General features: G+C 37.0%; 1 protein-coding gene and 1 long non-coding RNA gene across 24 annotated transcripts in view; one reads left to right on the top strand and one right to left on the bottom strand.

Moving 5' to 3' along the window:
• IPCEF1 (interaction protein for cytohesin exchange factors 1) overlaps positions 1-27,310 on the top strand; it is a 176,170-nt gene that overhangs the window by 74,461 nt on the left and 74,399 nt on the right. For 7 of the 23 annotated variants that reach the window (XM_038526376.1, XM_038526382.1, XM_038526379.1 and 4 more), the window contains 3 exons: positions 11,337-11,389; positions 25,644-25,683; positions 26,317-26,486. In XM_038526376.1, coding sequence (XP_038382304.1) covers positions 11,337-11,389; positions 25,644-25,683; positions 26,317-26,486 — 263 coding nt within the window. Of the gene's footprint in view, positions 1-3,352; positions 3,517-11,336; positions 11,390-25,458; positions 25,684-25,722; positions 25,941-26,055; positions 26,236-26,316; positions 26,487-27,310 lie in introns of those variants that run through there. The other 16 variants (XM_038526377.1, XM_038526388.1, XM_038526385.1 and 13 more) reach the window with 8 other exon arrangements.
• Positions 1,968-26,652, bottom strand: LOC119875962. The gene is made up of 3 exons (XR_005353691.1): positions 26,296-26,652; positions 7,204-7,284; positions 1,968-1,982 (listed from the first exon to the last, which is right to left on the bottom strand). It is a non-coding gene; the product is annotated as an uncharacterized LOC119875962 (long non-coding RNA).

Below are 27,310 nucleotides of genomic sequence, written 5' to 3'. Positions count from 1 at the left end.
GCCTGGGGCACTACTGTTGCAAAATCATAAGGCATGTGAAAGTGATATTTCTCAGTGAAAGAGTTAGCCAGACAAAAGAGGACTTTTGGCTCAACTCCACAGCAATAGGTGCAAACAGCAGGCAGCTTGTGTACTAGTTTTTTGTTGTTGTTTTTGTTTTCCTGGCTTTTTTTTTTTACAGCCAGCAATGGTCCTATGGTAGAGACCACTGCTACCTAGCAGTAGGTAACTGGTGGAAAGTGTTAAGTGGAAGGTCATTCGGGAGAGCTGAATAGGGTGACTGGCTGCCTCGGGACAGTGCACATAGAGTCTGGATTTTACAAGCAGAGAAAGATGCTATCTTTCATGGAGAGAAAATATGATCATTATTCTTGTAGAATAAAGAATAATAGAGAAATTTAGGGGTGCAATTTGTTGAAAGGTAAGGGCCATCTCTTGCCATTCTTGTCTGGTTCATCTTAGAGCACTGCATCTGTGCTCACCCTCACAAACTGGGGTGAAATAATCAGGTGTCATTACTTTGGGGCTGCCATTGTAGAGAACCAGGGTGTGATCCTGGGTCAGACTATAGTGGACCTAGTAATTGATATTTTGCCTAGGGGCTCCCAATGTTTTCTTTGGCTTCATCTTAGGCCTCATGGCCCTTTCCCTACTTGATGTAGCATCTTGGTGCTGGTACAAACCTCTGAGGAGGTTCCTTGGGTTTTAATCACAGATACCTTAGATTGGGCCTAAACACACAACTAGAATGACTGTGTTTTTAGAATTCCTGGCTCCTAGAAGTTCTTGGGATCTGTCAATGGCCTAGAAGAAGAGGCAGGTAATCATGTAGATTTAACCTGCATTGTATTAGATTGCTACGGTGTGTGTGTGTGTGTGTGTGTGTGTACAAATATGTTTTGCAGGACCCTTGCCTATATAAAAAATTTGAATAGTCAAAGTTAGCATACTAGCCTAATTCTGGAAGGCCTGTGAGAGCAATCACTTACAAGGCTGACATTATGGAATTTAAGACAATCATGAGAACAGAATCAGCCCCACAGAGATGAGTCTCTTCTAGCATCTAGTCAGTTCTATGAGCTAGGGAAGGGAAAGTGTCTCATTTGGGAGCAATGGACACAGGGTGACATGCCAAGGCCCCATTGGGAGATTGGTAGAGCCCTGCCCACTCACTTGGGCCCTAAAGGCATGTTGGGGTGCAGACCATAATCTTTGAAGTTTTGGGTTCTAGAAGCTCACAGAAGGGCCAGGGACACAAAGGAGTTTCATGCCTCCTGAAGGGGCATGGTCAACAGCCACTTGTATTTGGTGCAGGTTCTTCCAGGAGGTAAAAGAGGCAGATTGTTCAAGATGTCTTGCGGTTTGCCACCTCCTTGTTACTATGGTAAAATGGTCTGTTGGGAGCAGAGATTGACATGATTGGCTGAAAGAGGAGCTTTCCTTGCTTAGATTTGTAGATTTTTCTGTCTAAGTCTTGATTGTCAGGACTGACAGCTTCTGTGGGAATGCAAGAAGGACAAGTGAGGGAGAGGTCTGCCAATCTCTTCAGATGATGTATCACAGTATTTTAGTGGTGTTGAAAATAAAGTAATTTTAATCATCATAGTTTCTGTTTTAAAAAAAGCTGTGGCTCTGAAAACCATCTGTCAGTTCATTCTCAAAGTGGAGAGAGAGCAGAAATGTAGCAAAATGAGTGGAAAAGTTAACAGTAAAAAGGAGAAAATAAATGGAAGGAAAGAAAGAATAAGATTTTCTAAAGCATGCAGGAAATAGATCAGAATCCAGATGATAATAGAGCTTAAATTTAACAGAAAAATGCAGATGCCTGCATGGTGTCCGTTAAGCATGGGACTTGGTTTCAGCTTAGTTGTGATCTCAGGGTCATGAGATTGAGCCCCAGGTTGGGCTCCACACTGAGCGTGGAGTCTGCTTGAGTTCCTTTCTTCCTCTCCTTCTGCTCCCCCACCCTAGAATAGATAAATCTTAAAAAGAAAAAAAAAGAAGAGAAAAGAAAAGAAAAAATGTTTGAAATAATTTGGATAAAGGCATTTTTCCTTTCATGAATTTCAACTTCTTGGATCAAGTAATAACTCCAGACCATCCCCATGCCATACATCACTGTGTTTGTACTCATAGGGGGCTCTTATATTTTGTTTCCTTCTCTCCTGCTCTATCTTAACAAGAGATCTCCTGCTAACTTGCAAAACTAATGGATTTTTTCCATGTCCTTTGCTTTTATATAAGAACAAAGATGGATTTCCTTTCTTGATTCCTATGGTGCTGCTATCACAGACTACCATTTAACAGAAGATGCTTGCTTACGGCTCTCATTGCTGGTTAAGTGTACAGTTTATTGCCACACATATTACATACTTTCTGTGTCTGAGACTTCTGCCTCTAGAGTGACCAGCATTTTCTATTTCCTCTTTAGCTCTAGTTCTTGGATTAAGAATAATGCACATTGTTTGCCCATGTTCATGGACTTTCTATAAGTTTCTTTGCTGCTCTGAGAATGTTTTGTCATATACCAGGCTTGTAATTTTAAAGGATGAGCACATTATGAATTAATATGTTGGTTTTTAAAATTTTAGTTCAGCATTGTCTTGCTCTGTGAAAAAAGAACAAACCTAGGCCATAGTTTATTCTACCTGAGCTATCTTTTAAGCACAATAAATTGTCTTTTTTTAAAAAAAAAGTTTTTTTAAATTTTTATTTTATTTATGGTAAGCACACAGTGAGAGAGAGAGAGAGAGGGAGAGGCAGAGACATAGGCAGAGGGAGAAGCAGGCTCCATGCACCAGGAGCCCGATGTGGGATTCGATCCCGGGTCTCCAGGATGGCGCCCTGGGCCAAAGGCAGGCGCCAAACTGCTGCGCCACCCAGGGATCCCTAAAATAAGTTTTTATTTAAATTTCAGGTAGTTAACATACAATGTAATATTAGTCTCAGGTGTATAGTATAGTGATTCAGCACTTCCATACAACACCCGGTACTCATCTGAATCATTTCCTTTTCAAAAACCTTTAAAACTGGCCATGGTGCTTATTTTGCTGTATTATTCCAAAGATTATAAGGTCTAGAGGGGAGGCAAGTTACTTTTGGATCAGCTGAACCAATAACTGCCTTTAGGAATTTCTTTCTTCGTTCTTTAACAAAAAGTACCAATTATACTAGTAACTGCCTTCTTTATCAATAGAGCGTTGGTTGCATGTTGATATTCTTGGTTTATTCTTCAGTTTTAAAATGATATAAGACCAGAATCCCTATTTCTAACTTAACTAATTTGCTAAACAGTTCTTGAAATATATTGCTAGAATAAACTTATATTTTGTTTGTGCCTGAAACAAAATAGAATGATTCTTCACCAGCATCTAGTGAAGAAAAATGATTCTTCATCAGCTTGGGCTTCTATGCCAAAATACCATAACTGGGTGCCTTGTCCACAACACAAATTGATTTGTCATTGTTCTGGAGGCTGGGAGTTCAAGATCATGGTGCCATCACGGTCGGGTTCTGGTAAGAGCTCTCTTCTGACTTGCAGATTGCCAATTCTTCTTGTCTCTTGGTGTGGTAGAAAGAGAGGGAGCTAGCTCTCTGGCCTCTTTAATGGCCTTAATCCCATTTATGAGAACTCCACTGTCATGACCTAATCAGCATCCAAAGGCCTCACCTCCAAACACATTACATGGGGATTAAATCAAAACCTACGAATTTTGGGAGGGGGAGTGGAGAACACACATAGTCAATCCATAACAATCAGTATATATTAAGGAATTTTTCTTCCTTGAAATTAGCTTTATTATTCATTTGGTAATGAAATGTGTTTTCCACTTTTTAGTTACAGAGCTTATCAGGAATACATTTTATTTCATTTCACAAACTTAAAGTATTTATGACCTCATTGTTTTGGCTGAGTCTCATATGGTGTTGTGTTAAGGAGTTGTTTTTTAAAGAAGTTAATAGTCTCAAATGGGACTGAGAAAACTATTCCCCGAAACCCTTAAACTCTGAAACAAGGCACCCAAAATGTCTCTAGGAGAGTAGGATAGGGAGTTTAATCAACCTTGAAGAGTAAAAGCTATTTTATTTGATGAAACCTGTTATCATACTTGCTCACATCCTTTAGTTGTGTGCTAATTCCATCAGGAAGAATTGTTTTCTATAACAAAGCCATTTCCAGGTAATTACTCCCATTCAAGATAATTGCTACCACTTGGTGAGTATGCATAGGGTCCTGCAAGTTTCTCATGTGATATTTCATTTAATTCTCACAAAATCTCTGAGCTTATTGTTATTATTTCTGTTTAACATATGAGGTGTCTATTTAGGCAAACTAAGTGATTCTAAGAAGTTTCCACATTTAATGAGTGGCAAGGTGAAATGTTTGACCCTAATGCTTATGTGTGTTGTAGTTTTGAAACATGTTATTTTGGTTGTGTACCCAGAAAGTAATTTGGAAGCCCTATATACTCCTTGACACCTTACATTGTCACCTAGTTTTTATTATATGTTTCAATAGTTGCAAAAGATGTCATTTCTGGCACATGATAAATCTTGTTATAAAAGGTTATATTTAAAAATATGTATATTTCTTTTGATATATATTAAAAGAACTATAACCTGTGTGATATAAATAGCAGAGATCTGATATGTCTCACATATATATTTTTTAAAAAGTCATCTTTGGAGTTTTAATTTTACATTGCTGTTTTCTTCTCCACCCCATTCCACCCTCCGGGAACTCATATTTTTATTCTACTATTCCATGGATTTTTATGCAATTATATATATGTTTTAAAATCTTTCATTGATGGTTTTATACATTTCAGCAAAAAATACATATTTAAACTGAAATTGATTTAATTTTTGTGCATGACAAATTCTTTAAGCCATATAAGATTTCATTTGGAGTGGGTTATCACTATAATTATTAGTACATAATTTAACAAATAACATGAATATGATATTTTGACAAAATAATGATTAATACAAGAGGTACATATTTTTATTGAGAATGCATCATTTAATAAAATATATGAGGCTTTCCCCCTAATTATAGAATTGCTTATAGGTGAATATTATTTATTGCTAGAATGAGAGAGAGTTCAGCACCAATTTTGATCCTTTTCTTGGTTTTTATGTATGTGACCTTAGACCTGTTTTACACATAAATAAATAGTTGGGAATGAAGCACTCTTGAACCCCTTCCAACTATATGTCAAATACCTCATGTGATCTATCACAGCAACTACTTTTAATAAATAACAATTAAAATAAATTTTTAAAAATCTTGTTGAAAGCAAAGAATTAGAAACTTCTTGACTCATGAAAGGTATTTGTTGCCTTATCATTAGGTTCTTATACACTTTTAATTCCTGGGTATTATACAAAAATCCTCCATAAAAAAAATCCTTTATCAAGAGATATCAAATAACTATTCCTTCTTCCTTGAACTCTTTTTACTTATGAGCAGCTTGCTTAAACTGATACACTCAGGAAGTGTTGGGAACAAGGCAAAATTATTACTTTCAAAACACCTTTGTCAGCATCATTTTTTTTATGAACTGCTTTTATTGTGTGCTTTATAAATATTTTTATCAAAATCTTGGTGCTACATATTTAGCTTGTCAATATATAGATAACAAGTATGCTGTACCATGGTTAGCTGAGCTGGTTCTCCTTGTCTAAACAATAAGCAAACATATTTATATTAGTATCCATGACCACCATTTCATTTCCTAATTCTTTTGGATTATGGGTCTGTGCTTTTTATGGAAGAGGAGAAGCAACATTTGAGTTTAAATTGTTTTGATGATTCTGCCTCAAATTATCTTTGAAGCTTCTTGGTGAAACTTTTGATTTCATGTATGTTTACTACTTCAAGAAATAATGTACTGAAACTCTAAAATTATTAAGTAAACACTGACACATAGCCTCTACAATGGCTCTGTGCCTAGGTATGCCCCACCCTCTGCTTTATTCTTCCCCAGCTGTACCACTGATTGTGTTTCTACCCATTTTTCTTTGATTCAGAGAAATCTGACATCAACAGTCTCCATATCCTGCAGATTGGGAAGGTGAATTCTAGAGGGATATTCCTGACAGCACCATTCCCCTAAGCAAAACACTTTGGAATTCATAGGATTTGTTTATGGAAACTCCTCTATAGTTTAGTGTTTTTACTAGTTTTTTTTTTTTTTTTTTTTTTTTTTTTTTTTTTTTTTAGATTTTATTTATTCATTCATAAATAAAGAAAGAGATTCAGGGAGAGAGAGGCAGAGACACAAGCAGGCTCCATGCAGAGAGCCTGACGTGGGACTAGATCCAGGGTCTCCAGATCACGCCCTGGGCTGCAGGCGGCGCTAAACCGCTGCGCCACAGGGGCTGCCCTACTAGTTTGTATTTTTAATTTGGTTACTCTACAAATGTCTATTGAATCATCCTGTGTACAAAGATTGGGGAAACAGTAGTAAACAAGTGAACAAGACACAGTGCCTGCCTTCAGGTAAGTTATACTATAGTGGGGAGTCAGATATGAAAGAACTAATTGTAACAATAATAACTCAGTACAGTTATGAGAACTTCTATGAATAAAAGACAATGAACATGCTATGAGAGCATGCAAAAGGAAGTTGATGTCTCATAAGAACTCAGGAAAACTTTCTTGACTAAATGACATTTGGTCTAAGGGCTGAATAAGATGGTAGCTATAAACCATCTTAAGTGGGGGCTGTTGAAGCACAGGCACAAAGCTCTAAGATTGATGAAACATATTTAAAAAATTAAAAAGAAAGCCAATGAATCAAGAAAGAAAGAGACATGGAAATGATCCAAGATGGGGCTGGAAAGGACGCAGTGGCCAGGCAGAAGCTTCCTTGTAGATTTTCATGATACTAGCCTTTATCTCAATGGCCATTGTAGATATTTAAAGAAAGAGAGGAATAGTCAAATGTGCATTGAAAAAACATCACTCTGGGCAGGAAAGCAAGCCAGGACCCCAGTTGGGATGTTTCTGCAATGGTTCAAGAGAGAGGTGCCTTTCACTACAGTGGTTGCAATGGGTGTAGACAGAGTGAACACACCTAAGGGATTGTTAGGAGGGTAAGGGATACGATGTGCACAAGGGAAATATTCCACATGATCAAAGGAAATCTTAATATTAGTGACTGGAGCAGTGTATTGTGAACAAACCCCAATGCTTACTGGAAGAATTAGAGATGAATTTTTTCTTTTTGTCTTCCATCATCCTCTATCAGCTCTTCTTATTTTACATTAGAAAGCTGGCTGAAAAAAAAAAAAGAAAGAAAGCTGGCTGAGCAAAGGGATTAGATTTCCACTAAAATAATAATTCCCACTAATTAATAGATCTATTAATTAAAAAATCATTTTGACAACTCTCGCCTAAGCTGAGTGCTTTACTGGGATAGGCCCTGGGGCATGAAGGAGACTGGGTCTTGGTCTCTACCATTGGTATTCTTATCATCCAACCAGGGAGACCTGACCACAGCATCATGGTTCATGAAATACCATGGCCATTGAGGAGTTAATTATGAACAACATCCTGTGGGAGGCTTTGAGGGAGTGAGGGTGGTACTGCACGGTTAAGAGAGCAGGCTGTGGGGATTCCTGGGTGGCTCAGTGGTTGGGCATCGGCCTTTGGCCAAGGGCATGATCCTGGAGTCCCGGGATCAAGTTCCACATTGGGCTATCTACATGGAGCCTGCTTCTCTCTCTGCCTATGTCTCTACCTCTCTTTGTGTCTCTCATGAATAAATAAATAAAATCTTAAAAGAGAGAGAGAGAGAGAGAGCAGGATGTAGAGTCTGGATTTGAATTTGGAAATACCCAGTTACTAACTTCCTCCTCTATGTTGCCTAAACTATCTCATCTAAAACATGGGAGTAATAACAGTAGATTATTTGTAGGTAGTTCCAACAATCATATGGCACGATACATGAAAATCATCAATTGGCAGAGAATTTAGCAGTGGCTTAAGGAATACAATAGATTCAGCTGTTCTATTGTTCTAGGAGAGGGGCTGCTTAGCCCTCTGAGTCAGGAAAAGTTATATAAACAATGCTTTATATTATCTTTAAAGGGTATATATAGCTGACCTTTAATACGTTTGTGCTTAAGGAATAAATATGTTTTATGACAATAAAATAATTTATCAAACATTTATTACATGTTAGGTATTGCTGTGAGTATTATAAAGATATTTTCTGGGGGGCTTGGGTGGCTCAGTCTGTTAAGTGTGTGCCTTCAGCTCAGGTCATGATCCTAGAGTTCTGTGATGGACCCTGGCACTGGGTCCTCTGCTCCATGGGGAGTCTGCTTCTCCCCGTGCCCCTCACCTGGCTCGTGCTCTCTCTCTCTCACTCACTCTCTCTTATATAAATAAATAAAATCTTAAAAAATATATAATTTCTTTTTTTTAATAAAAAAATATATTTTCTAACTTCACTTTTGTCTGACCCTAAGAAGGAAATCCTATTACTATGCCTCTTTCACAGATAGAGTCCTGAGGTCCCACAATATCAATTACTTGCCCAAGATTACATAGTAAATTGCTAACCTGAGATTTAAACCCAGTTCATACCAAATCAGAGCTTTGACCTTAACTTTTACAAGTTTACAAGCTTCTTTACCTAAAAGTGCTGCTGAATTCAAACAAGCTTTTGCTTATTATGTATTTGCTCAATCAATAGATATTAAGAATACATTGCTATAGAGTCCATAAAATACTTCTAGCATTTTATCAGAACATTTTTATTTTAAAAATACTTATAGGAAATAAATACATAAAGGAACAAGCAATATATTATTGTTTATTCCAATTCTCATAGGTGATTATTGTATACATTTTGCTGTAAATACCTTCAGACATTCCCCCCAATGCACTGATGTATAATATGCATGTATATAAACCTATGTTTTTATGATAAAAAATGAACGAGATCACCCTGCACATGTTTTTACCTACTTTTTCGTTAAGGATATGGGGATCCCTGGGTGGCTCAGAGGTTTGGCGCCTGCGTTTGGCCCAGGGCGCGATCCTGGAGTCCTGGGATCGAGTCCCGCGTCAGGCTCCTAGCATGGAGCCTGCTTCTCCCTCTGCCTGTATCTCTGCCTCTCTCTCTCTCTCTATGTCTATCGTGAATAAATAAGTAAAATCTTTAAAAAAAAAAAAAGAAAAAAAAGATATGTTATAAAGCTCTTTGCACATTTAGTACGGTAGTGTAGCATAGTTGATAGCAGATAGTAAAGCCTCAGCAAATGTTGGTGGTCACTGATTGTTATCATCATTATCTTGAAGAATTGCCCTCCAGCTGGGCTGTAATAATTTGACATTCCAACACAGCAAATTCTTTTCAGCGCATCTCCAGCAAATGTGGCTTCTATTACTTGATTCCTGTGTGTGTGCTAATCTTGAAGATTAAAGAATGGAATCATGTTGTTTTATTTCACACTTATTTTATGCTAATGAGGTGAAACATTAGTCATTTGTATTTTTATTTTTTTGAATTTTTCCTCACTTGTTTTCTTATTAGTTTATTATTTACTTACTAGTATATAAGAACTCTTTATCTTATGTTTTAAATAAGTTTTTATTTTAATTCCAGGTAGTTAACATACAGTGTTATATTAGTTTGATGTGTATGATATAGTGATTTAACACTTCCATATATGACTCAGTGCTCATCATGAAGTGAACTTCTTAATCCCCATCACCTATGTCACCCTTCTCCACACTCACTTCCCCTCTAGTGACCACCAGTTTGTTTTCTATAGTTAAGAGTCTTGGTTTGTCTCCTTGTCTGTTTTTCCTCCTTTGCTTGTTTGCTTTGTTTCTTGAATTCCACATATGAGTAAAATCATATGGTATTTGTCTTTCTCTGACTGACATTTCACTTAATGTAATACACTCTAGTTCCATCCATGTTGTTGCAAATGACAAGATGTTATTCTTTTGGGGGACTGAGTAATAGTCTGTTGTATATATACGTGCCACATCTTCCTTACCCATTCATCAGTCAATGGACACCCGGGCTGTTTCACAGATAAAGTGCTGCTATAAACATCAGGGTGCATGTATCCCTTCAAATTAGTATTTTTTGTGTTCTTTGGGTAAATACATAGAAGTGTGATTGCTGGATTGTAGGGTAGTTCTATTTTTAGCTTTTTCAGGAAATTCCATACTGTTTTCCCCACTGGCTGCACCAATTTGCAGCAACAGTACAAGAGGGTTCCCCTTTCTCCCCATCCTTGCCAACACCTGTTGTTTTTTGTGTTGTTGATTTTAGACATTCTGACAGGTGTGAGGTGAAATCTTATTGATCTTTGATTTGCATTTTCCTGATGATCTGTGATGTTGAGCAACTCTTCATGCCATCTGTATGTCTTCTTTGGAAAAACATCTATTCATGTCTTTTGCCCATTTTTTAAATTAATTCTTATGTATTAAGTATATATTGCAGATATTTTCACCAGCTTGTGATTTGATTTTTACTTAGGCTTCAGTCTTTTCTCCTAAATAAATAAAAATAAGCAGTTAAATTTATCATTTTTTACTGTGGCTTTTCTCTTTGGCATTTTACAAATAAATATTATATTCATATCTATATAATATAGATACGAAGTTTTTGACATTAAAAAGGAGGATCCATTCTTTGAGATTTGGGAACCATTGGTATAAGGAATAAAGTCACACAGAGCATGGTTCTGTATTTCTGGTGTCACTGGCAGAGACTGAAAGTCTCTCTGCTTTGGGAAGAATTTCAGTGGCTGGTGAATGTTTAACAAGTTTTTTGCTTGTCGAATTTTGAAAATATGAATTTTTTTCTTTTTGTTTTTGTCTGCTTTTCTTGAAACCACAGAACATCCTGTCTTTCCACTTGTAATGCACTACAAAGTAGAATACATCAAAGGGGCTCATCTTCACACTAAAGATGGGACTTCTGGGGCACTGGGATTAGTTACATTTTTGAAATTGCTTAGTTAATACAATCAGAATAATAGCAATAGATCAAATATTTCCAGAATACTGTGTTGTTCATTATGAAGAAGAAAATAGTTTGTTTATATTTAGCACAATATTAAGTATGTAAATAATGAGCATGTCTTGCTGTAGCCTTGAAAGAATACTGACCAATGTGCAGATGAAATTCTTGGTTATTTTATGAACTTAGTTTTAAATATTGGCTAATTGAGTTCTGTGTTAAAAGCCCTTTTAATTAATTGCTTTTATTGTGAAATTCATCAATCAAAAGAGATGTATGCTTTATGAATACTTTAATCCCACATTTAACTTAGAACCTTTTTTTTTTCTCTTCTAGCTTTTGTTTCTACTAATTTGACATCATACATGGCTACTGATGGCAATGCTCTTGTAAGTACCGTTCGAGACACTGTGCACTTAAATATTAATTATCAGTTTGATGAATGAGTAAAAAATAAACAAGTTGATCTTAAGTTGGGCTAGCTATTTATTGTCCTCTGTTTCCTTAGCCACCATGGAATTAAATGATCCTTTTGTAAGGTTTTGGGGTTTCTTATGATCACAAAACATTTAAGACTACTAGCTATTTGCTTTATTTTTTAAAATTTTTATTTATTTATTTATATTTTTTATTTATTTATTTATTTTGCTATTTGCTTTTAAAGGTAAAAAACATAACCATGATTTTAACAGATGGTATATAAGTAACGATGGTACTTAAGTATCTCTGTGTTTTAGGTCAACTATGGTATTAGCACAACCTCTCGTGCAACCTCTATTGGGAAACATTCTGCCAATAATTATGCTGACATTGTAGACTTTTTTTTTTAATTTTTATTTATTTATGATAGTCACAGAGAGAGAGAGAGAGAGAGAGAGAGAGGCAGAGACACAGGCAGAGGGAGAAGCAGGCTCCATGCACCGGGAGCCCGACATGGGATTCGATCCTGGGTCTCCAGGATCGCGCCCTGGGCCAAAGGCAGGCGCCAAACTGCTGCGCCACCCAGGGATCCCCATTGTAGACTTTTTAAAAATAATTTTACAGCTATAAATTTGCCTATTTAGGAAAGTCAATTGAGCCAAGTATACTTATGATGCAGGAAAAAATAAAAAGTTGATATAAATAGCATATTTCTAATAGAAGGGGATGTGAGGTAGTGTGGGATTGTATGGTGTGCGTCTTTTGGCAAATCTAATGACCTCATGTTGGGTGCATAGGATAGTTTCTGGAGTAGAGCCAAAAGCAGAATCAAAAGTGGGGAAGTAGAGACTTCCTGAAAATAGAGGACATGGCCAGTGGTTTTCTGATGCAAATTGGGAAATGGATGTCAAGGCAGGTTGAAGGAACATTGATGGAGAAATTGAACTAGATAGCTCCTGGAAGGGACACCTTACTAAAAAGCAGAGCAGCTGATTAATTCTCTGGTTTGTTAACAATTTCATATCCCAGAAATAGAGAAAACAATGAGAGCACTTTGAGTCTGATGTTAATTCTAAATGAGGAGGAAAAACTTGTTAATAATGAAAATGGTAGAAACTTTGGGAGACAGGACTGCAGGAAACTAAAAATGAAAACACAAATTATAGTCAGTTATGTACCCTGGGAAATTTGCCATCTAAAAATTGCAGAAAAGGACAATGTGATCCCTTGGATGCAAATGGGTAGGTGTTGTTTGATCATAGAAATGTGAATAATCACGATGAAGATAAAGAAGAGGAAGAACTAAGAACATAAGTGCAGCTGTAATTGGAGCCTTGGCTGGGAATAGATATGAAGGCATATGCACAGGGTGTTAAAGGAGGTTCCTGTGGTCAAGGGCAAAAGAAGGTGGGTATACAGATTTGTAAAATAGGAAGACTATAGTGCCCAATGTTTATAAAAATTTTTTTTAAAAAAATGCATATGATTATAAGGACATGTGCTTGTGTTATATGGAGCAAAGAAATGGAAAAGGAGAGCTGGAATGGTTGGATCCTTGAGAAGAGTAATGGAGGGGTTAATTTTTACAATGTTTCCCTATTCTACTGAAAGAATGTGGTGTTCCAACTGGAAGGAGTTCATCATACATGTTTAAGAAGAAATGGAAACTATGATAATAAGAGAGCACCTAAGTACTTTAATGAACTCATTCATTCATTCATCCACTCACTCACTCATGCGTGCATTCATTCATTCAAACATTCATTTAATGTTCACTGATTCCTCTCCTTGACTCTATCACGTATCAGCCCTTGTACTAGGTGGGACCTGGAGATGGAAGTATGATTTAAAAAAAGTTGAAATATCCACATCTTAAGGCAAACAAAATTCTGGCTATTAGAACAGACTGCAGATGTGATAACCAAAGGGCCAACATACCACCCATGTAATTCCTAATCAAGAGCCAGTACTGCTGTAATATGTAACCTGTTTCCCCTTGGACCTGGGTGCAGGTAGATTCTGTCCTTATTGGTGGGAACTCTGGCTGTTTATGGATCTTTCTCATTTCCCGAGACAGCCTCCACACCAAGACTCAATCAGCTCTACTCTCCTTGTATGCCTATTTACCTGTTATTTTTATCTCCTAGTCATCAGTGTCTAGGTGGTATAGCTAAATATTTCTCTTAAGCATTTCTTCCAGCTGCTTTTCAGCGGTTACCCTACTTTATATTTCCATTCAGAAAATTAGTTCAATTTTCTGCTGTCATTTGTTCTCTAAATAAAATGTAGCACAGGAGACCTATTTTTATGCTAGGTAGTTTCAGAATGCTTGACACATTTGACCTAATCACATCCCGAATTACACTTCATTTCCACTAACCTAACATTTATTGAACTTTATGTGCTGAGCACTCAGCTTGGTAATATGACGAGGAGCTTACATCTGAAGGGGGAAAGCAATACTTTTAAGGTACTTTTGTTGATCCTGACCTGATAGTTATTGAGGTTGGTATGATAAATGGTTCCAGTAAAACTGTTCAAGAAACTAGATTTTAAGCATTTGAAATTTTATTATGCGTGTGGTAGAAGAGCATTTTTTCCTGTTAAGCTGAGTTGTTTGTTATCTGATAGTAGTCTTTTCTCTCTGAAGGAAACAGCAGACTTTTCAGAGCCAAAGCTTCACATAGGACTGAACGTATTAACTCACCAAGTTCTATTGGTTGTACCTTCTTAATATTTCGCCTTCACAGACATGCCCTTCTGTCTGCCCACTGGGCTTCTTGCCTCTGCATCTGCCCCTCCAGTCCACTTGCCATGAGACAGCCAGAGTGAACTTTCTTAAATGCAGATCTGATTGTGCCACTCGCCTGCTGACATCTGTTCGGTGGCTTCCTATTGGCTTTTGGATAAACCTTATAGTTTCAAACATAACTTATTAGGCCCCACACGATGTGACTTCACTACTCCAAATGTAGTTATGCCCTAACACTATGTGGTTGGTGCCTTTAGGCTCACACCTGCATTTCTGTATTAGATCCTCTCATGCTCAGGTCTTCATCTTTCAGGCTTTTGTTTTTATCAATTTGTAGGGTACCTGCCCTGATTCCCCAGTTGTAGGTAATAGCACTTCCATGTGGACCTCATTATCCTTGTTCAACTTCCTCTTTTCTGTGTTTGACTGGAAGCTGTGTGAGAGCTTGCTTGCCACTGAATTGGCACCAAGTAATTGTACAAAAACTGGTGGTTAAATAAACAAAAGTCATAATTTACCAACTGTAGCCTGAAAGAAAGAATTAGCATAATCATCTTTAAGATCCAGGTCATAGCTTGCTGGGAAATCTTCGACGTAATGATTAGCTATGGTGTAATCCCTAAACATTTCTAAGAATCTACTTGTGTAGTCCTTGATATTTAGAAGCTTTTCCACACATCATGCTATGGTGATAACAAAGTATTATATGCTAAGTCAGTATCACTAGTTTTCTTCTACGATTAGTTTCTCACTAAACTAAAGAAATAGATGAATAAAAGCATAAACAAATAACAACCACATTTCCGAATCTTAAAGGCTTAATTAAGAAAGTTCTCTATTCTCAGATTGTAGTAACCACATTTTTGCTAAGAATGGAGAATGGCCTTAAAGACGAGAGGCTCAGAAGAAATGGGACACACTGTCATGTGTAATTCTTTTACCTAAAGCTTCTGAGAATTCTTACTTTCAGGGATGGCTCTCATGAGAAAGCAGTGGTCAGCTTTTTTTTTTTTTTAATTTTTTAAATTTTTATTTATTTATGATAGCCACAGAGAGAGAGAGAGAGAGAGAGGGGCGCAGAGACACAGGCAGAGGGAGAAGCAGGCTCCATGCACCGGGAGCCCGACGTGGGATTCGATCCCGGGTCTCCAGGATCGCGCCCTGGGCCAAAGGCAGGCGCCAAACCGCTGCACCACCCAGGGATCCCCCAGTGGTCAGCTTTGATGAAAACTTTATGATAGTGATTTCTTGAGAATTATTTTAAATAAAATCAATGTAATAAATATTAATAATAGATATATTAATATAACTTATTATTAAATAAAATGTTAAGGGAAAACATTTTCTGGAAACAAAAACCTCTGCCTATAAATCATGGTAACTGGGCTCAGCTTCCAGGCTCAATGAGGACAAGCTTATTGAGTAGGAAGCGACATTCATTTCTGGAGCTGTGGCTGGGTTATCTGCTGTTTCCTGGACTGCCATCTGTGGGATGGCTGGTCTGACAGCAAACTGGTCTGTGTTGTGTATACTTCACAGGAAGGCTCAGTATTTAGTCCTTACAGATCATGTATTGTCTGGTTGTTGTGTACCGTGTGCAGTGAACTGCCTGGACATGATTCTGGCCCCCATGGGAAAGCTGCCTGCTCCTCCCTCCAACTCCATGCCTATGGTGTGTGTCTCAGGGATGTGGGGATAATTCAGGAGTGAAGTGAGGAATTTGTTTTTCACATTTTTTGATCAACAAGGGAGCTCACCTTTTGGCAGCTTGTTTTTTTAGGCCACATGCACATCACGCTATGTTAAGATGGCTTTGCCAGTGCTGTGGTGCACAAGCCTGAGGCGCAGATCAAACCTGGACAGCTGTTCAACATATTTGCTATTCCAAGTAGGACTTCAGCAGAGCAGTGCCTGACAGCTGCTTGGGGAGAGGATCATTGGGTAGGGTCTTGTGAGCTACCACTGGAAAATTTCTATCCCTGCTGCTAGACCTCCTCCTTCACCCCATGCATTCTTGTGTCTTTGATTTTAGTTTCTCAGTATGTGGACGATATGGTTAAAACAGGATGCTGGAGAGAGCTGTGAGAGTTTTTGAGGAAATGGTATTCTAAATAAAAGTAGAGATTTGGTCAATAAAAGAAAATAGCAAGGGTCAACACTCCAGGTGAGTTCAAATTGAGTGTCAATCAATACCAGAAGCTTTTCTCTATGCATGTACTTCTCTGAGGGTGAGAAAGGTATTGGAGCAATCTCAGGTTGCTTAACACTGCTGTTGTTATTTAGTAGAGGCATTTCTCAGCTCTGAGTAATCAGGCAGTAGATGGCTTTCTGGATATTTGTTAAATCTCCACTTGTGCCAGGACTACTAGTAAGGCATCATATGAAATAAAAATTTATATAAGACACAGTTAATCTTTTGATAAATATTTATTAAGTGCTCCCCATGTGACACACATTGGGCTAGGTGCTAGCTTTTGAAGTCAGGACATGTTCTAGAACATTAATTCTACCTGGAAGTCTTGGTCAGTCATTGAATCTAAAGAGGGTTGTAGTCATTCAGCTACAGAGCTGATAAAAGATTTGAAAACTTTAAGAAGCAACATGAGCAGGGGTAGTGACTGAGTAAATGTGTGAACTAAGGGAAAGGGCCTGTCTGAGATTACTCACAGGTTCTAGTTTGGACCACTGGGTGGGTAGGGTTACCACCACATGTGTACCACACCGATGTATAAACAGTTAAATTATACTGTCTACTTCAGAGCATCAGCAAAATGTTGTCAATATAGAAGACAGGATAAGCAATGTAATATAGAGTTCAAAAATAGCCTTAGTAGCTGACTGGCCTGGGGCCCAATCTTGGCTCTGCTACTTGTTAAGTGTGATCTAAGGAAATGTTACTTAACTACACCAAGATGAAGTTTCTCCTTTGTGGAGAGGAAGATAAGAATAGTACCTATCATCAAGATTTTGGGGAGATAAGATGAATCAATTATTATAACGACTACAAGTATACATTACTGCATGAATATAAGATTCTTATAGAAACTAACTGCCTTCTAAAGTCAGAGGAGGCTTCATGTTGGAAGTGGCATTTGACTTGGATCAGAGAGGATGAGTAAGGTTAAACCAGATGAAAAATGGGACAAGGAATAAAATATTCAAAAGTATGGATTAATCAAAATACTTGCCATTTCTGCATAATACAATAAAGTTTAAGGTCCAGAGAAGGAAATGAATAGATGTCTTGCTGGTATATAGAGGCTACTATAGAAAGAGAGTTGCTTGTCATTGGAACTATGATTTCAAGATAGATTCTTATTAATGAATGACTGGCTTCCATCCAGTAATGATCCTGAGTTTGCACTTTAATATTCCACTCTGCTGCAAACATAGAGCAATGCTAGACAAAAACAAAACAAACAAACAAACAAAAAAACAACAACATGGAAAACCAAAAACCACAGATAGGTTCACCAATACAGTAATCATCTCTGTGGACCAGAAATGAAAAGCAGCAAGCAAGTCTGAAGCTCTGGGCCTAATGGGCAGCTAGTCTGGATACAGGATGTAGTTTGCTTCCTGGCTCAGGTTAAGGGGGTAAAAAAAAAAATGCTTCACTAAATATGAGGAGAGCTATATTCATTTCTTGATGATGGGTAAATGGGGGCTTTCCTACTTGTGAAAGGGGCTAAAGATGAAAACAGTTGTTGAACCACTGCCTGGGGTTATGCAATTAGCCCCCTTCAGGTTAGGGAGGGAGGAGGTGGGACACAGTTTCAAAATCAGGAGATGAACCTAGTCACCAGCAAGATCAGTGACTGGTTATGCATGGTTCTTTATGGTCACCTTAGGACATGATTGTAGGTCTGTTTTTGCATCCCATAGAGGCAGTCTCCAAACTGAAAGAGGAAACCATGGACACAGTGGAGAGAAGGGTGGTGGGGGAGAGAGAAAAGATGAATGCATAAGACTTCTCCACTCATATTCTTCAAACTTAAATTCCAAAACAGATTTTTAAAATGCCAAGAAAGAATATACAATGAAAATTAATTTTTAAAAGACTGACAGAAAAATTTAAGTACAAAACTCAAAATATCCTCTAAATTTTTTTAAAGGATTATCAGGCACAAATTTAAAAATGTGAAAAATAAGTGGGTTTTGAAAATATCCAGAAGTATTAGAGGAGAAAATATATTTTTTGAAATAGAAAGTTCAGCAAATGGCATGAACTCAGCTTTGGATACTTCCAAAAAGAATATTGGTAAACTGAAAAACTTTTACAGGACATATATGGCACCAAGAGAGAAATAGATTCAATATTAAGAAAAAGGAACAAATATGTATTTGATAGTAGTTGCAAAATAAGAGAATAAAGAAAAATTAGAAAAGCATTATTTGACTATCTCTGCTAACTTTTCATGCTTAAGAAAGGATAACAATTCTCTAATTAAAAGTTCATTCTGGGAATGAGAAGTATAAATAAAAATAACTCCATAGCTAGATACACAATAATAAAACTACACAATATCAAGGATAATAGTATATCTTAAAAGAGTGAAAAGATAGATTACATATAAAGAATGACAGACTGATAGCAATTTAATTAATACAATAAATGGTAGAAGATAGATGATCAGAATCTTCAAAGTGCCAGATGAGAATAATTTTATACTCAGCTAAACTATCACTCAGTTTTGAAGACAAAATAAAGACATTACTACTTACACAAAGATTAAGAATTTGCTACCTACAAACATCCATTAAAGGAGATACCCTAGCATAAAGAGAAATGAGTCCAACAGACATTTGATAAAGGAAATAAATGTGGTCACAGAAATTGATAACATGTCATTAAATTTAATTGTACATTGATGGTAATAATGATAATAATAACATTTTAACAGAAAAATAAAAATCCAGACTATAGTACCAAGAGAGAAGACACTGAAGCAGGAGTTAAAAATGTGCTGAATTACATGTTGTATTCATGATGAATTTAAAAATACTAAATTGAGCCTCAGGGGAATACCATGTAAGGAAATGAAAGAAATGGAAAAAATAAAATAAATGTAAATGAAAACTCAACATGAAATTACAGTAAATGTTAGTTGATTAAACACTTATCAAGAGGCACATGCAATCATATTTTAAAAAGTAAAAATCTGATTATAGGATGCATGTGAAGGAAACAGCAAAAGTCGGAACACCTGGGTGGCTCAGTGGTTGAGTGTCTGCCTTTGGCTCAGGGTGTGATCCTGGAGTCCCGGGATCAAGTCCCACATTGGGCTCCCTACATGGAGCCTGCTTCTCCGTCTGCCTGTGTCTCTGCCTCTCTCTCTCTCATGAATAAATAAATAAAATCTTTTTTAAAAAAAAGCAAAAGTAAACAAAAAACCCTACACATAGAAATGCCACACAGAAAGACTTAAAATAAAGAAATAGAAATACTAACAAAGTTCTAGCTCCAGCAACAAAACTCATAAAAGAGATAGGAACTTTGAAGTTTACATAGAATGCTTACAAAATTTGAACTATGCAGTGGGTCACAAATAAATGCTATTATATTTCAAGAAATTGATATCATAAAGATCATGTTTTCTGGACAAGAAGCAACAAAGTTAGAACTCAAGGAGAAAAAATTAGTGAAAAGTTCTCCTATGTTAGGAAACTGATAAGTACATTCTAGAGTATCTTACTGGATGGAAAGAAATGAGTTAGAATTGAAAAACAGGGAGACATACGTAGAATTTATTTATTTATTTATTTTTTAATTTTTATTTTTTAAAGATTTATTTATTTATGATAGACATAGAGAGAAAGAGAGGCAGAGACACAGGAGGAGGGAGAAGCAGGCTCCATGCTGGGAGCCTGACATGGGACTCGATCCCGGGACTCCAAGATCGGGCCCTGGGCCAAAGGCAGGTGCTAAACTGCTGAGCCACCCAGGGATCCCCATATGTAGAATTTAGATGTAAATGTATAGTTCTAAATGTATTATTAAAAACAATAAATGAGATAAATATTATCTGCAGGAGTTAGAAAAAGAATAACAGAGTAAATATAAAGAGTTTTGAAGAAACAGGGATAATAAAGAGCAGAAATTAATGGAATAGTTAAAAAAAGAAACAAGTAGTAAGATTTCTGAAATTCTGAAACAAGTCACCAAAATACACTTTCGGTTGCAGAGAAGTGAACATTTTATACACTGTGAGAGGTGTAAGTAGGCCCTTGAAAGCAATTTGAGACTATCCAAAAAGTTAAATAAACATCAAATATATTCATATTCTAAGTCATTGAGTACATATTTCTTCTTTTCTTTCTTACTTTTTGATAATGTTTTTAATTTTTAAAAAAATTCATTTATTTATTTGAGAGAGAAAGAGAGAGAGAGCGAGCAGGGTCAGGGGCAGTGGGGGAGGGAGAGAGAGAAACCCAAGCTGACCCCTGGTTGAGCACGGAGCCTGATCTCATGACCCTGAGATTATGACCTGAGCTGAAGTTAGAAGAGTCAGATGCTTAACCCATTGAGCCACCCAGGTGCCCCTTGATATTATTTTTAAAGTAAGAAAATATAAATACAGTTGTGTTTTCCTACCGAAGCCTTCCTTTTACTATCTCCCTCTCACTTGCCCCAGGTTACATTATGGTGTTTATCATTCCATGAAATTTTAGTATTTATAAGCAATATTTAACAATACAATAAATAATAACATTAATATAGACATTTGATTTTCAATATAGGATTTTTGAGATTTTTTTTCCTTATAGCTCTAGTTCTAATAGAGCACAGCAGTGAATGAAAATGACACTATTGGGATCCCTGGGTGGCGCAGCGGTTTGGCGCCTGCCTTTGGCCCAGGGCGCGATTCTGGAGACCCGGGATCGAATCCCACGTCGGGCTCCCGGTGCATGGAGCCTGCTTCTCCCTCTGCCTGTGTCTCTGCCTCATTCTCTCTCTCTCTCTGTGACTATCACAAATAAATAAAAATTAAAAAAAAATTAAAAAAAAAAAAAGAAAATGACACTATTTATCCACTCACATACTCAAACACATTCAGCTTCCTACAGTTGGGCACTATCACCACAGTGCTGCAATTAACAACTGTGTGACTTCCGTTGCACATGTGTTTTTTGGGGCTACAGTCTATATCTGTAAGTGGATCTTTCTCTTTTACTCTGGCAGCATTTGATGGCTTGGACTCACCTTTCTTTTGAATCTCTCCCTCACTTCTACAACAACCCCTCTCCTAATTTTATCTTTTCATTGGTTATTCCACTCGGTCTCCTTGATTGTCTGCTCTGTTGCTCCTGTGTATCAAATTGGGCCTCCTTCAGATTCTGACTTCAGTTCTTTTTTTTTTTTTCTGACTTCAGTTCTTTGTCATTCTACACACATGGTGATCTTATCCCATATCAAGCTTTTTACTCTCTGTAGATGGATGATTCCCAATTTTATATCCTGATTCCAGATTTTCTACAAATCCCAGACCCTTAAGTACAATATATACAGAGCATTTCCACTTGGATGCCTCAGATGAACATCAAATTTGATATTTACTACTGAACGTGTTTATTTAAAACTATGCTGTCTGCATTGCTGTCATTTATTCAATTGTCTAAGCTAGAAACTCCAGGATTTTCCCTGACATCCCACTCTCCCTCACTTTCTATATTCTTCCTTTTCCTCCTCCTCCTACTCCTTCCCTTCTGGTCCCTCCACCCTTCTCTGGCTCCACTCACTGACTTCTTCTCTCCCCTCTCTCCTCTCCCATCTCTCCTTCTCCTTCCTAGTCATCCCTCTTTCAGTCCTTACCCTCAGACTCTGGTCCTTGCTTCCCTGTCCTACTCTTTTATATAATATCAACAACAAACACACAAATCTCCTAAGATGTCTATTATCTATCTCCACTTTTCACTACTAGAGATTCTCTTTTCATATGAATTATCAAGTAATATTTAGGTGCTTAGTCTTCTGAAAAAAATAAGTGAGTTTTTCAAGTATTTCCTCTGGTAAAATTTTAATAATTGAAAGCTTTAAAATTTCCTTTATAAAGTTGAGTTTAATTTTCCAGAAAGGAGAAAAGATCTTTGTGGGGGGAAAGCCATCTGTGGAAAAATATTCCTAACAGCTCTGTCAGCTGGAACTGACTTGTCTATAAAATATTTAGGAATTTTGTGGCTTGGTTAAGCATTGGTAGCTTGAAATTGACAATGAAGTGAGGCTTCACGCCATGAAAACTGGTTAATGTTATAAATCAGGGCCCATTGAGTAACATATCACTGTATAATTTGGCTAAAGACCGGGATCATTATCAACTTTCATGTAATGACAAACCATCTCACTGTGAGTTTTAATATATCATGGGGATAAATTGTGTCTGCAAGATTTACGAATTACTATATAGATTAGAGGTCACTGTACTAATAACTTGGGTCTTAGCACCATCATTCAACATCAAAGGAGGTTCCTTTGTATATTTTGTACTGGTTTCTTTGCACGTTTATCTGTGTTTTTAAGTGATTAGTAACCAAATGAACTTTTGTAAGCATTTTGTAAAATAAAGGTGCTGTTTTCCAGTAAAAAAAGAAATAGATATTTAAAAGAAAAATTTCCCCCACAGTTTAGAATCAAGTTAGTGCAAATTCAGAATTTAGAGTAATTCTTCACTTTTATGCACAACATCCCAATGGAAAGATGTTATTAGGCTCTGGATACTTGTTATTAATGAGTTGCAATTTCTCTATTGAAAAATTATCTCATAGATTGCTCAACTGGCTGTTTAGCTTTTTTCACTTACCTAGTGAAAAGAACCACATCTAAGATCTTTTTGAAACTGACTAGTTCGTGGGTTCCACTTCCTGTTGTGAGGAGTAAAATGTACCTTAAGCTCACTGAAGTTCTCAAGATTGTTTTCATTCTCTCATGTAAACTCACTAGGTTTCAAATTCATATACATCAAGTGCAACTGAAACTCCCTGTAATTTGTTATTTCTATAATAAGCACTCTGTTTCTGGTTGGGGGAAACAGTTTGAACAGTTTATAATAATTTGTTTTAGGAGAGTATTGTCAGAGGAGGGTGTACTTGATGACTAAATTCCTTTGCCCTCCTTAAAGACGGTCTGGATAAAAAAATCCTTTCTTGGTATTGGGTGCTCACCCTGCACAAGGTGTTGTCCATTGCTTGGATCTCTGACTCTTACTCAGCCTTAGGCAGAAGAATCTAGCAAACACCAAGGACTAGTCTTGGCAAAATTGAGACAACACCTACAGTTTCATTTGGGCTTTCTCTGGAGTTGGAGAGTGCTCCCAGGCGCACCGGAGCTCAGAAAGGGTGGATGGAGGAGATTCAGAGATTCCCAGTGAAGAAAGATAGCCTAAGCGTTGCCTCTCTTCACAGGTTCTACAATTATCCTCTCGTGAATTTCCTTTCTTTTGTTGTTTTTACAGTTGCTCTTTTTATATGAACTAGTGTGATTCACCTTGTTCATCTGGGGCTAGGACCCTTGGGAATGCCTCTGTTCCCACATCTAAATTTACTTATTCTCTTTTTTTTGCCTTTAGTCTTGGCTCTCACCTAATTTTTAATTCTCCAAATGATATCTATATTTGAGCTAAAATGCTTGAATAGGTACTGATTTCCCCAATTTCAGATAATTGCACAGAAAAAAGACCCCAGGAGACCACTTGAGGGAAGGGTGGGAATTTCAGACCAAGATGCAGATCAGGATGGGAAGGATTTGGAAATGTGGAGCTGAGACTAGGACCATCATCATATGCCTAAATTTTAGACATGTGTCATGACTGTAATAAATCTATCCTTGCCTAAAATTTAGGGCAATATTGCCTTTGTTATGTCCTTTTCTTGCAAAGATGACTGATTCCTTTAGGGATAAATTTTTTTTCTGACATTTGTAAAATAAAAATTCAGTATGAGATTTCCCAGGAAATTCATTGAAGCACATTGACTTCATCATCATTGCAGAAGGAAATACAAATCCTATCTATCCTAAAAACGCTGAAATTTTTGTTTATTAGTATGAAGCATTTGCTTTTATCTGTAATAACATAATATTATACTATATATAGTTATATACTATTTTTTAGTTTTTGGAGCATTTTCACATGAAATCTTGTTGAATATCTATGAAACCTGTAGGATTGGAATTATTAGAAATATCTTGATTTTACAAACAAGGAAGTGGGCTCTAAGTGGTAAATCAACTTTTCCCTGTGTAATAACAGCTACTAATTATGACAGCAAGGAGTTGATTTCAGGCCTCTAGATTTACAAATGCCATCCTATTTCCCTCTATATCATATTCTCTCTTCACACGTATAGAACCACATAGAATAGCTGTTAGACCAATAGTTAGGTATGTAGAATATTACCCAGGTACCTCTACAATAACATAAAATGCTATAGTAAGATTACATGCCGACTATTAGACCTGCTTTGTGATTAGGTACAGTGTTTTCAAATTCTCTTCTTGTTGACATATAAGATTAAATCTTTTAAATCTGAGTAAATTAATCTTAGATATTGTGCAGAAAAAGTGAAACTTCTTTCATCTAAAATGTTTCTATGCACACGCATATACTAGGTTATTTGAAAGCAGTTTATTTTGGTATCTGTTTTTGCTGGTAGTCTGATCAGACACAAATACACTGTTTAAAATGTATTGTGAAAGATGTGTGTTTCAGATATCTTATGTCTGATTTGAATATCTGAAGAGCTAGTACAAGATAGAAATTGAAATTAATTTATCTTCTGTAGAACGTGTGAGAAATATTCAGAGGTGCGTGAGTAATTTAAATCTGGCTATTGATAAGAATTTCCTGATAAGGAGGGTTGATAGTTACTTCAATGTCACCAAAAGAAGTTGTGGAATTTCTTTTTCTGGGATATTTATTTCCTGTGGTTTAGGTGTCACCCCAGGTCGGGGCAGGGCCATGGATTTAATAATCTGATGAGAACCTGTCATAGTGTGAGATCACAATTATCTTCCCAGTTTATAGAAATAATTGATGTTACTTAGAAATTGCAGGAGAAGAAGCAGAATCTGTTTTTTTCTTCTTCTCTCTCTGTCCCTCTCTCTCTCACACACACACACACACACACACAATCAAAGGGGAAATATTTCACTATTTTTAAGAACTTCAGAGCACATCATCCTGCCTTAACTGAAGTGGTAGCACGAAAGCTGCCTGTGGTGGAAACAGGAAACATTAGTGATACAGACCGAGTTACGCATCTTTGTATGTGTCTTTCAGGTTCAAGCTCAATGTATACCGATTCTAATTAGCACATTTTGTGCCTCAGCGAGTAGCTCCCCTTTAGCTCTGCTTGGAGAGTTTTTTTTTAGCTTCCATCCTGCTCATAAACACTGCCACCCCCTCCCTCCTTCTCTCTTTACAAATGTTACAACACAATCAGAAATTTCCTCTTTTCTTTCCTTTCTGCATTATCAGCAGGTTCCCTTGCGTCAGAAGCAGAGAAAGAAAACTCAAGGTAATTAGATCTCTTTTGTTTCTTTATTCCCCTTTTTGTGTGCCTGAGTGTGGGTTTTCTGTCCGATGCTTTCTTTGGGATCCGATTTTTGTCTGTCTTCATGCTAATATCAGAAGGTGGAGGGCAGATTAAATTTTTGGTTATTTTTGGATCGATTTTAAGAAATGACGGCATGCTGTTCATTTGGATTAATCCCTCGTGGTGTGTCAATAAAGCTTAGAAAAGCTGGCACTGAGTCGGGAAGTGGCTGTGTTTAGGTGGGCATTAACCCTTCTCGATCTATTGCATAATGACTGCTATTATTTTGAAAGGAGCTGTGTTAGTGCAATGATGTGCCTGCCAGCTTCCCGATTTTATTTTTTTTCAACTTATCCTTGTTGAATAATATTCTTAGAATTACACTTGCATACCAGTCTCACTGTTTCTTTGGTCCTATCTTGTACCTTGTAAGCACCAAATGAATGCTTAAAAATAAATTACTCTCTCTCTCTCTTTTTTTTATTTTTGCATTTACTTTGCATAAATCTTGGTAAAAAATCCAACTCCCAAGAGGTAAACAGTTAACAGTAACCTTTCACTCTGTCACATAAACCAGGGTAATATGTTACCTACCTCTTCATATAATTGTTGCAGGTTTTTTCACGATGAGTCGGAGGAGGATATCCTGTAAAGACCTGGGACATGCTGACTGCCAAGGTTGGCTATATAAGAAAAAAGAAAAAGGAACTTTCCTGAGCAACAAATGGAAAAAGTTCTGGGTGGTGCTGAAGGGAACGTCGCTATACTGGTACAGCAATCAAATGGTGAGTCTTCCGTCTTCTCCTTTTCAAACGCTTTGACAAGGGTGGATGGATTAAAGATCACTGAAGAGCAGGTGGTTCCTATGGGAAGTTCATTTTTATTTCTGGGACTTGGAACAGAGCAAATAAACAAATGAGTTCTAGAAACCGTTTGTGATCCAAGAGATATGTAGGTTATTCTACTGTATTTTATGTAAGAGAAAAATTATCCTGCTTGACTCATCTTTGGTTGGAGAGGGGTGTCCAAATTTATATCCTAACTGAAGGAGGTTTTCCGCATCTGTTAATGTTACTATTCCATGACAAATTGTACTCACTTCAGGATTTACGTGGACAGCACTTTATATGGAACCTTTGTGTTATTAAGATTTCTATGAAAAAAAAGAAGGGAATCAGCTTTAAGACCTATTAGTGGTATAAACTGATTCAGTCCACAGAACATATTTTCATTTCTCCTTCTTTACTATATTTTCCTCTGCCCTTTTTTCTTGGGTGGGTTGGTTTTGGAATCACTACCTGTGTGCCAGCACTGTGTTGTTGACGGTTATCTCTTGTTCCTTGACATGCTAAGTGATGGCGTTGAGTGATGATCAGACAATACTTGAAAAGAAAGTTGCCTAATTTATCCCTAATCAGCAGTAGACTTCTGTGATCTGCTTCATGGAAATGTTGGGAAGGGCTGGAAGTAAAGTTATTGTTAGAAGAGTTGCTGATCTGTGCTGCCTGGAAACATTTTGAAGACAACGATGTTGTTGATTATTGAATGAGTAGAGATTTTTCATATAGGAATTCTCTCCACTACCCCTGAGTAGCCCTTGCTGATCTCA

The sequence above is a fragment of the Canis lupus genome, chromosome 1, assembly GCF_011100685.1.
Source record: "Canis lupus familiaris isolate Mischka breed German Shepherd chromosome 1, alternate assembly UU_Cfam_GSD_1.0, whole genome shotgun sequence".
In the NCBI taxonomy this organism is placed as follows: Eukaryota; Metazoa; Chordata; class Mammalia; order Carnivora; family Canidae; genus Canis; species Canis lupus.
Note: the sequence above shows the minus strand (reverse complement) of the source record. Positions and strands in the feature narration are given on the sequence as shown.